This window comes from Nansenia antarctica (assembly GCF_963989245.1).
Source record: "Nansenia antarctica genome assembly, chromosome: 19".
Taxonomy (NCBI): Eukaryota; Metazoa; Chordata; class Actinopteri; order Argentiniformes; family Microstomatidae; genus Nansenia; species Nansenia antarctica.
This window is the reverse complement of record NC_137692.1, coordinates 1,566,812-1,579,103: the sequence shown is the minus strand read 5'-3', so window position 1 is coordinate 1,579,103 and position 12,292 is coordinate 1,566,812. Positions and strand designations below refer to the sequence as shown.

Here is a 12,292-nt window from a genome sequence, read left to right as displayed (position 1 = left end):
ACAGCTCAAGGCTGCCCTCTTTTTTTACACTGTAAGGGAGAAAAGTCTCTCACAAGAAGTGGCAGGGCTGGCCAAATACTTGCGGGCCAGGGCAGACAGCTGTGGATGGGTGCCTGCATGTGTTTTCTAGCTCCTTATCTTCGACCACCGAAAGTGTCTACAGTCCAGTGTTATTTGGGTAGACGTGGATTTACTCATCTTGTTGGCTCTGAGTTTGAACCCTGTCACCTCGTCAAGTGTGGGTTGGCGACTCTGCTGGCTAGTACTACTAGTAGGAACGTCAGCGTTAGCTCTGGCTTCCACACTAGCTGCAACGTGTTTCGCATTGAGGTGATACTTTATGCTCGAACTGCTCCGGTGATAAGCACATTCTTTCTTGCACAATGTGCATATCACCGTACTCTTATCTACACTTCCGTCACAATCTTTTTTGTACATACATTTCTCATTCTTCAGGCCAAGCTCGCCTGGTGCTTCCATGCATTTTTCCATTGTCTGACGTCTCGCAGGGTTACACGCAGGGTTGCCAGATGGGATTGACATTTTCCAGTCTAACCAGTCTAAAAACCGCAAAATCCACCAAAACCCAGCCCAAAACGATTAACTATTATTGGCAGAAAGCCGCTAATTACTATTGGGCAGGTGCCCATCTCCTGCCCCTCTCCATGTCTGTTGCTAATGATGTTTGTAAAAAAATAAAATAAAAAATGCACATTGTATGTAGCTACTAGGGTGTGTGTTTTAACTTCACGCATTTTGTAACTTTCAGGCACTGATATTTGATACTGACATGTTGATACCATTCGGCGGTAACCCGCTCCCCATTGCAACTCTGAATGCACGTTGTGCAACGGTATGATCGGTTGCCTGGAATTCGTCCTCGGAGAAACGTTCCGTGGTGTTTGGAGTGCAAAAATAAAGTGTGATTAAAATGCGTTAAACAAATGTAGACGTTATTTTTTCTGTAATTAATTAATCGAAATTAATGCGTTAAAGTCCCAGCCCTAATATATATATATATATATATATCTTTCTATTTGTGTCTTTCTTCTTCTATCACGGAGACTGCCAATGACCCCTGGCCTGAACTAGATTACTCTTCCTGCTACGACTGGTGAATTGATGATTCTTGCTTAAGCCGGGTACACACATAAAGATAATCTGACCGATTTCGGGCCGATTTTCCCCCTTCCGACCAAAGACAGAAAACGCCCGATTATCGGATGGCTCTAAAGATTATCCTATAAGATTATCCTGTGGTGTGAGGTGTGTTAATAATATTCATGTCAGATTGTGCTAATCATTTTCCCTGCTTCTCTGCGCATAGGAACATATACATGTTTACAAGTAGCAATGTTGTCATTAAATGACAACATTGCTACATTGCTACATTGCTACTTTTTCTTTGTGACATGAAGCCACGCTTTGGACCGTCTTTTCCTCAGCCATGACTCCTTGTTGCAAGTTTCACAGTTTCAATTCAATTTAGGCAAATTGGAGAATTATAATTTAAGTAAGTGTTCTAAAAACAATATAATAATGAAACCAAGCCGTGTCAGAACAAAACAACAGTCAACATCCATGAGGGGCAGAGTACCATAGATCTATATTATCTGACTGGTGTGTCTGTTTTACCTGTCCTGGGGTCAACAGAGAAGTACGGCTGGCCGTGCAGGATGCTGTACACCACTCTGGCACTGTTTCCATAGGTGGGGTCATCTGCATCTGTGGCTGCCACTTGCATCACATACGTCCCTGTGGAACATGAACACAGTTCAACACTCCTTTAGCTCACATTGGCTATTATTTCTCATGACTTGAGTAAATAGATTCAGTGGATAGTGTCCTAAATGAAACTGATGTGTTGGATAATATCGGTGCAGTGTTGAATTTTCCAATATTTAAAGTAGGCCTACACATTTGCAGCTAAGTGGATGTTTAACCAAAGCATACATCAGGGGTAAAATGGCTCCTCATGCAGTCATTTATTAGGCACTGCTACCATTAGGGAAGCAAAGAGCCACAGCAGGAATAGAAACAAGATGGCAACTGCCCAAAACTCCACAGTACCAGGAACATCCACCTTAACTAGCTTGGATATACAATACTATTGCTTGAATCCATTTCTGCATCATTGACAATCAATTGAATGGACAATCATGTTGTGCTAAATAATCCAATAGTTGCTTGTACCAAGCCTTTATTAAAACAGGCTTCGCACTGTGAGCAGATGGTAACAATTGTATTAAAACATTAGGTGAGAAAGATGATAGCATGAATCTGTTTTTACAGAGCAAACACCCATTTGTGTATAATAGAGTTACACATGGTTTCACTGCGACTGGTGAACAACACGTGTATAGCTCTTATGGTTTACTCTGGTTTATATATGTTGTCTGTGCAAAAAGTATATTATTAAGATATTTCCATAAAGCTTTCGTGCTTAGGTGTTATATATAGAATTTCCTTGAGGTTCTTGGGATATAAATATAGATAATTCAGTGTAATTGATCAAATTTGAAACCACATGCATTTCCCCTAGGAAGGCTTTTCACTTCCATTCATCTTATTAATGTAATTAGCAGTGATCTTCATTTTAACCCACACACACTCCATCAATGGGGCTATTGAACCATATATCACACATACTGCAGAATAATGGGGAAAAGAATAATCATTCCAAAAGCATATAGCCATTTTCTCACATGAAGGAATCAGTTATTTCATTGGCAGGATCAGGTCCTAGAGCCTACTCATCACTCTGATTCAAATGAAAGCAGGCAGACGTGAGCCCACAGAGAATAGAACAGCTCTGTCTTTATGCTCAAGGCCGCCTCCCGTCTTGCCTGTCCTGCAGTGCCTTAGTAGAATGACCCATATTTTGACTCAGCTTGAAAGGGACCATGACAACTTCAAAAAGGTAGAGCCCAGTTCCCTGTTCGGGTCATGCTTTTCTATCAGAGCTCTGGAGAGTGCTCCGATTTGCTTTTTCTCTTGCTTCATTGCCATTCAGATCAAGGGGAGCCAATCTCCCAAGTACCTTGATCTGTCCTCCCCGGGGGAGAGAGATGCAGAAACCCTTCTCAATGAATGTACCCAGGCATATTGAGCATAACTGGCTCCCTGGAAATGTCAGAATCTATTGTCTATCATATTCTCCCGCTTGTTTTTACCTGTGGTGATGATGCTCCCTGTTTGTGGCCGATCTGTTATCGAGTCCATACGCAGTGTGGCGTTACAAATACCATGTCTTGTGTCTTTTTTTTGCCAAATATACTCGACAAATAACAGTGATATGCACTTACCTACTGGCGCCATCTCAGGAACACTGGCTCTGTACGGCCCCTCCAGGAACTTGGGCTCGTTGTCATTGATGTCCTGGACCTTGATTACAAACTCTGACTCGGGCTCCAGAGGCCTGTTGGTGTCCATATCCACAGCCTGGGCGCGGAGGGTGTAGTAAGGCTTCTCCTCCCTGTCGAGGCTCCTTAAGGCATGGATGTCCCCAGTCGTTTGGTCGATGGTAAAAATGGAGCCGGCACCATCTCCCGAGAGAGTGTACTTCACCACACTCACACCCTTATCCAGATCAGTGTGCAGCTACGAAGAGGGAAAAGACAGGCTCAGTCCAAACAATAATATGTCTAATGAGTCAATGAAAGCACAAGGGAAGAGCCTTCGAAGGAGGTTACAGCTAGATGGTCTTTTTGTCAAACTGACGTGGAAGTCCTGTTGCTAGAACAAGGCCGAGTATCAACAATGGTGGACGGCACTAGACTAGAAGGGATTTCAAAGACCCCAAACTCTCAACAGAACACATCACTGACTGAAGCACCTGAGTTCAGAGTTATGAATGGCTTACCCATTTCGACCAAAATCAGCAACATAGACAGACAGACAGACCACAAGTTCTTTGCATGATCAAAGCGTTTACATGTAAGCCCACAATGAACGCACCCAGACTGTGGTGCACATATATAACACATATATAACATATATAACACATATATAACATATATAACACATATATAACATATATAACACATATAACACACATTATGCCTTTCATCACACCTTATTGTTCAAAAGCAGGTTTATTACATTCATTTTACTCAATGCACATTAAGACGGACACATTTGACGATTATCACAGGATTACATATATTGCAATACAAGTTTGACACAATCTGTATCCGATCTAGCGGTAGCCGATCTAGCCGATAACCAGGAAAGTACTGCAGGAAAGAGTGGATTGTACTGAACAAACTGAGCTGTAATCTGTACGATGTTTGGTTTCATTGATTTGCATATACAACGGCATTAATGATATGTCACCACTTCATAATTCACATTACAAGCATAGTGTTCCACATTTTCAAATAAATTAATAGGATCATGAGAACCAAAATGGTAAAGACGGCTTTACACAAAACATAACTGTAGGCTAACTCAACACACATGTAGGCTAACTCAACACACATGTAGGCTAACTCAACACACATGTAGGCTAACTCAACACACATGAAGACTAACTCAACACACATGTAGGCTAACTCAACACACATGTAGGCTAACTCAACACACACTGTATTGGGAGTGTAACCCTGGCCTAGCTGGTTGATTTCAGGAGCATGTGCTAGTTTCCTCAAAGCATGAGCTAGTTTACACTTTCTGAACACCGTTGCAAAATCTGATTTCTCCAGCCAGAGGACACACTTCATTGACCCAGTTCTATCTCCACTGTGCATCTCTGCTCTGTACAATCATTCAACGAATATTTCCTTGTCCTCAGGCAACACACCTGTTGATGTGGAATCTGTTCTCTCTATGCAGCATACAAACCATTCCCCCTGAGCAGACCAGCCTCGTAGCTCCGAGATCACATTTTGACTAATGATCGCAGGGTTGGCAGATCGGCGGTTCGAGCCCCGGCTGGCCACATGTCGAAGTGTCCTTGGGCAAGACGCTGAACCCCAAATTGCTCCCAGTGAGCGGGCCGGCGCCTTGCATGGTAGCTTGCCGCCATTGGTGTGTGAGTGTGTGTGTGAATGGGTGAATGAGAGGCCGTTGTAAAGCGCTTTGGATAAAGGTATGTAAGTACAGTCCATTTACTATAGTCGGCCTACTGTTGTGTCATTTTATGGTCACCAGGGCAGAATTATTGTAACTCCACACCAACAATGTAAAAACTGTCACAGAAGATAATGGTCAATGTGGGCCCCCGAAAGCCTACAATTACAGTGCAAATGCAACCCCCCCCCCCCCTTCTTGGCTGGCTATATTCAGCATAATGCAGGCAGCCATATGCACTGTGTACTTTCTTCAACCTGCACCTATTATCACTGTAAGTACTTATTGGGCCCTATTATGCACTTCATACGTTTGAAGCAATAAGACGAGGCGGTAGATCTAAATTTAAGACGTGGAGGCGTGGTCAAGGCGCACTTTGCTATTATGCGTGCGGTAGTGGGCGCCTAAAACCCGGCGCTAAGCAAAGAAATTAGTCATGGGTGTGTTTTGGGCGTCTTCTCAATCAACCCAATCAGCGTGCCAGGTGCCATTCCCTTTAAGAACCGGCTGCGTTGAGTCATTAGCGCTATGCTATTATGGAAGTCCTAAGAAGGAGGTCAGCGCGCTTCTCTGCAGAAGAAAGTAACAAGCTCGTGCATGATTATTTTCTGAATAAACACGGCAATACCTCCGCTTGTGAGTTGAGAAGTATTACAGAGGGGTCGCTGGAAGACTGCAGGGATGACAGATGTTGATGTCATTATATTACCCACGGCATGCTCGTACTGTATGTGCACAGTATGCGGAGGCAACATACTGTACAGCGCTGGCCTCTCCCTTCTGAAATAAAGCATTTATACTGTGACCGTAATTGACGTCTTGCCGTGGAGCCACGTGCGTGTTCATGTGTGCCCACATGCATGCGCAAACCGCGGAGGCGCGCTCGTGTTTCAAAACGTGCATGAAGTCTAAACTTAAGAACTTTTCAAACCACTTCTTAGCGCTAGGAGCAAAGTCAGATCGCATAATAGCAGGGGCGCCTAGTGCACTTCATTATCATATGAACACTCCCACAATGAGCAATATATGCACGGGAGTTTTACGTCTTATGTGTGGGCGCCTATCGACACCTGCATAATAGCAGTAGCGCGTATGAAGCGCATAATAAGGGTGGCGGTAGGTCTTAACCTGGCGGAGCGTCTTAATTAAGACTTAAGACGGCAAGTTAAGAAGTGCATAATAGGGCCCATTGTGTACGGAGCGCTAGCAAGTTTGTTCAATACCAACTACCTAGGAGTGACACTTTTTATCAGACCTGGAAAACTGCACAATTATATATGAAAAAGAAATACAAACCAAAAAGGAATAGGCCCATTCCCTCATTAATTAGAAGCGAAGAGTTGGGTGATACTAATTAAAAATTCCATTAGGCTAACAATGGTAATCAATTATACAAAGGGATTCATTAAAGGGAAGGCAGTACCCTTTTTTAAGCATGCCCCATAATCCACTAGGCCCCGTAGACTAGAGACAGAATTGCATTTAGACGCACAGGTGGTTTTAGTCTGTTTTTTTCTTTTTACAAGATGTCGCAATAAAATAAGTGAATTTTCTTTGTAGGCAAGACATATTGAGCACAACATCTCTGTAGGCTTGCCTTGCAGCACTTGTTTCCAAGTTTTAACACATGAATCAACAGAACTGAGAACAGTACTGCATTCAAATGATGGCATTACTTAGTATTATCATTATGTAAATCCAAAAAAGCAAACAGAAATTTGGTTAACGAAATAAAACACATTTGGAGAGAGAGAGAGAGAGAGAGAGAGAGAGAGAGAGAGAGAGAGAGAGAGAGAGAGAGAGAGAGAGAGAGAGAGGAGAGAGGGGGGGGGGGGCTAATAGAGACTGTGAAATACATGAGTGATGGACCACAGTCCCATCTAATCTATACTGTACATGGGAGTTAAAAGGATGAAGAAGTCATAGGAGACCCAGTGTTTTAATGTCATACATAAATGCACTCTAGTTAAATATACACCAGTGTTGTTGTTTAATTTGATTTATATCAAATTATTTTCCCTCAGTTAATCTATTCTGTTGGCGCATTGCAGAGTATCAGACAGGTGTGAGTGTCTCATGCAAAACACTTCTATTCTCATATTGGTGGAATTAGCACGTCTCTCTGCACTTGTTGACATTCTGCAGCTATAATAAGACAGGAAAAGACAGAGGAGTTTAATTCTGTATGATAATCACTTCTCTCATTATCATCAAACTTAGGTCTGTTTGGGAGCTAATGACGTTTATGCTCATTTATGAAACGTCTTGAATTATCTCATTGCTCATGCTTGACTGGTATCAAGACCCCTATTATGGCAAATATATGTATATAAATATATCATTGGGCAATAGAAATGCAATATATCATACGTATTAGGACTAACATATGCCATCAGCATAACTGGCCTGTGGGACAGAACAGTATTACCTTGAGGGGAAGGTTTCTCAGGAAGAAAACACCCACGGGAGGTGGTGAAATACCTTCCAGTAGAGAGGGTAGAGGGGGTAGAGGGGGTAGGGTTGACTGGAGTGTGCTGGAGCTGTTCCTGGGGAAGCATCTCTCCTGCAGTATTGTGCTGCTCCCTCATTGGTCATGCAGAACAGCGGCATATTGATTAATTTGAGTGATTAAAGTGGTAAATGTAACCAACCTCTGTAGAAAACGTTATAATTGGATTCCCGAAACCGGGATTATCCAGGTTTGATGTTGGGAATGCATATGGAGGCAGAATCTCATGTGACATGCATGCCCTAGTGAAGGAATGGGAGGGGGGAGCTAAAGACTGCATAGTGTAGATAGAGAAGGGTACAGTAGCTAGTATACCAGCTAAGCAGCCACTAAGCAAGTGTGTGAGTGTGTGTGTGTGTGTGTGTGCGTGTGTGTGTGTGTGTGTGTGTGTGTGTGTGTGTGTGTGTGTGTGTGTGTGTGTGTAAGATAGACATATAGACCTATGTGCATCATAGCAGATGGACACTCTGTATCAACCTCCAAACCAGTGATAGCCTGGCTTTTGTTCATAAACAGACATTTATCCGAATACTGACGACATCAATTCTGTTTCTACCATTTCTAGCGGGTTACTGGTTGTGAATAATGTTGTATTTACTTAAATGTCATTAATTAATGGGAGACGCCATTCCTTTCATTCTTCCATGGATAACATTCAGAGGTATTTTGAGGTTACATGTTATCAAGACAATGTGTCCCTCTTTTTACATACAGTATAAGGGTTTCAAACCAAAATACATTTTATTACTTTTTTTTCCTGGGAGTATTTGTATGACACTTGCCATTAACGTCCATGATATTGATTTTTAAAGCCTTTTCTCATATCACAGTTGATTAAAACGGTAATTACGATGTACTTTTCTGGCTAGAATCTTAATCTTTGTCCAGGTGGTACTAGAAAAATGTTGAGCTGCCAAGTAAGTGATACTGATTGGAACATTAACCATTTTTTGAAATATGTTCCGAAGGCAATTTAAGCGAAAATACAAAAATATATGAAAAGGTATTACATTGGCAGGGCTGATGAATGACATCATTATCTTCCATTTTAGCTCTTCTTTCCCGGGCACCTTACGACATTCATCATCAACATACTTTACAATTGTAAATCCTTATGGCTTCTTAACACGTTCTAATGAGCAGCAGAACTATTGGCGAACCTGATGCAGAATTGTAGGTACAGCGATCCTTTCAAATGACTTCACATCTCCAACCATGATGTATTTCGCCATTGACTTTTGAGCTAAACAATGGATTTAGATGAACGCTTTTCTTTTGCATGACTCATATATATGAGTATGTTATTATACTGTTATGGCCTAATCCACATCCATGATGATATTTAATCCCTGCATTTAAATATATTTCCATAATTACGAATATAGCATTGTCATGAAATTGATTTATTTAATTGCTACATGCTTACTCACACAATCTCACACACACACACACACACACACACACACACACACACACACAGAGACTGCACGCATGTATGCAGGTCTACAAAAAATCAATGACAGACACTAACAGACACAAACACAGACAGAGACACACACACACACTCACGCACGCATGCACACACCTACACACACACACACACACACCTGCATACACACATGAATGCACGTCTACACAAAATCAATGACAGACACTAACAGACACAAACACAGACAGAGAGACACACACTCACGCACACATGCACACACCTACACACACACACACACACCTACATACACGCATGAATGCACGTCTACACAAAATCAATGACAGACACTAACAGACACAAACACAGACAGAGAGACACACACACGTGTGCACTTGCACACGAATGCACGCACGCACGCACGCACACAAACACACACACACACACACACACACACACACACATACATACACACATACATACACATGCTGCCATACTGATGGGCAGAGCCAGCATTGTGTTTACTGTCCTCAGTTCACTCTGTTCATAAAGTCATGTGTTGTACCACCAGACACCCACTTAGTGATTTAGGCATGCTTCATGGATAGATCAACATGATAATTGTCTGCTACTTTGCTGTGACTCTATGCGTTGTAACCTTCATTAGCTTCTAGGTCATTGAACAAACCTCTCCATGATACTGGAACAGGGCCTTTCTGCTACCGAGCCTCGGATACTGGAGTAGCAGTTAATTAGCTGCTGTATCTCAACCGTAAAGTGTTCCCATTGAGCTATTTCACTAGAGTGACCATCATCATAGCGGTGAGAGGAAATGCCGTTTATGTCTTCACAGACATTATGAAATGCATTTGTCTGCTATGCTATAGTTATATTACCCTTCTTTTTGTTTGTGACGTGGAACACAGTGTGGTTATTGCGATGAGGCGAGCTAGCCTAAATTGGTCATTGAAATGTCTCTTTGTTCGTGGGCGTGGCGATCAATCAGGACATAAGTCTTGTTGAAAAGATTTTACGACCTAATGATAGGTTATCACGGGAAAATTAAACCGCAGACCGAACGCCAGGCATAAATCTGAGCCGAACGTTGGAGAGGACTGGGAGGAAGAGCCGTCAATAAAACCAGGGACTGGCATCTCCTGTCAGCCCCGCCCCGGGCAGGTAAACAAGTTGTTGGAGAAACACAGCTGCCCTTTCCAACAAAATACTTTTATTGACTCATATTCAAATGTGTGACCTTCCCGATATACTGTAGGGGTTCAGGGGGAAAAAAGGTGCATTGGCTACCCGCCACATCACTGTGGGGAGCATGGCGCGTTCTGGCCTGCAGGTGGAGCCAGACTGTTGGTGGAGGGTGGATGACAGGGCTGATTACGGACAGGTGTCAGTCATGAGACTCGTTATCCAACTGGTCTATTTAACCTGTGTGTGTTTGTTCCCCCGGAGAGTGAACCAGGCAGAGAGATCCTGCCGAGGAGAGAGACAAGAGGGCAACACGAGTGAGCTGAGTGGCGAGCGAATACCCCTAAGGGGAGACCAGCCGGACGGGGTCTGCCAGGACGGCGACCTGCACTCTGAACTAGTTATTTTTTTTCTGAGTGGGGCAGTCCCACTCATATTTTTATTGACGGATACAGTAGAGATTTAGACAGGAAGGATGGGTGAGAGAGAGAGGAGGGTTAGGGATGACATGCAGGATATGTCCCCGGCCGGAATCGAACCGGGGACCCTGCGGTTACATGGTCAACGCTTAACCTGCTACGCCACCTAAGCACCCCCGCACTCTGAACTATTATTTGCTGTTTTGAAAAGAGAAACTCTCCAACACGCCGAGGGCGTTGGCTATCATTGCTCATAAATAAAACGAGCTGTTTCAACCGTTCCTCTGTGTCGACCTCCCTCTGTGCCTAGAGACTGCTACAATCACACTTTATGTTTGAGTAACTCTCTATTCTATTCCTATGCAGTTCCTATGATCTGCAACATACATTGCCTTACTTGCCCTGTCTTCCTTGCCTTACCCCTGCCATGAGCTTGATTCATTGATTTCCTTGCAGGGGACCAGTATACTGCAGGGTTGGTTTGAGAGTCTCAGAGCCTGACCCCCGATTGTGCTGTTCCTGTTCCTGTGAAGAGGACATCGGTCTGTTGTGTGTCAGTGCAACCAACATGCAGCAGAGTCCCACTGAGCAAATCCTTTGTAAATACACCTTGAGCCTAGAGGCCAGGTCAGCCTTATGCAGCTCCCAGAAACCCATATCAATCTGGAGGGAGTGAATGGCATCTCGAACAAAGGCTGTGTATGACACACACACAAACACAGACGCACGCGTGCGCACACACACAGACACACACACACACAGACACACACACACACATGCACATTTTATTTTTTCTTTGTGTTCCTTTGATGCCATTGACAAGGTTATTCCTCTGGTATACTATGCTGTTACAGGATCAAAGTCTGTCTTTTCAAAGACTGAAAGCTTAGTCAATAGCGTTATGGCAGCTTAATGTATGCTTCCATTCTATCATTTACTGTATGACGATGGACAGGGTCTGAAATTCAATACTTCTGAAATGTACTTATTTTTTCAAGTGAAGCTGAACTCTTCCTGTTCCAGTACTCACTGTTGCCAATGCAACACTGTGACGTTAAAACTCCTCTTTTCAGGTTCCCAGTGAGCAGGGCACAAACTGTATGTCTTTACCGTGGCTGTCATTTCTAAATATCTTTACATTCCCAAAAGCACTTCCTCTCTGACAAAAACATGTTGTTTAAAGGGGACCAAAACTCCAAAATACAACTCTTGTGTCACACAGCCATTCATAACCATTATGGGTGATGTCTGCCTTGATGGCAGAAATAAATGCTGAAGCGTGGATGGTGGACTCAGCGGGGAGTTTAATAGTGATTGAAAGGAAGGAGTACTGTCTTACTTGATTTATGGTTGCCGAACTGATGGCAGTTTCTCGTGCAGATAACCATTGCTCAGCATGGGAACTGTGGGACGTTATCTAATTGTGAGTGTGCAGGTTTGTTACATTATCCCCTGAGGCATCCTAGGCTTTTATTTCCTCGCAATAAACAAGAAAGTGCTGATCTGCTGTACTTCCTGGGTAGGGGGGTGGGGGGTGCTGGACAAAGTTATACAGTATTTAAATCAATAAAGCTTAACACATACTTAATGCTTCAGGTGAATGTGTAATGAATTGCCTCCTAAAAAATGTAATGACATTGTAAACTAACTTAGATTAGTTTACAAACT

The 12,292-nt window shown here is 43.0% G+C and overlaps 1 protein-coding gene across 1 annotated transcript in view; it reads right to left on the bottom strand.

Annotated features, from left to right (window-relative positions):
• The window catches only part of LOC308173723 (cadherin-12-like), a gene marked incomplete at both ends in the record, with an annotated part of 83,692 nt that overhangs the window by 54,102 nt on the left and 17,298 nt on the right, over positions 1–12,292 (bottom strand). Inside the window, 2 exons of the mRNA XM_080548766.1 lie at positions 1,636–1,755; positions 3,306–3,600. Coding sequence (XP_080404892.1) covers positions 1,636–1,755; positions 3,306–3,600 — 415 coding nt within the window. The remainder of the gene's footprint in view (positions 1–1,635; positions 1,756–3,305; positions 3,601–12,292) is intronic.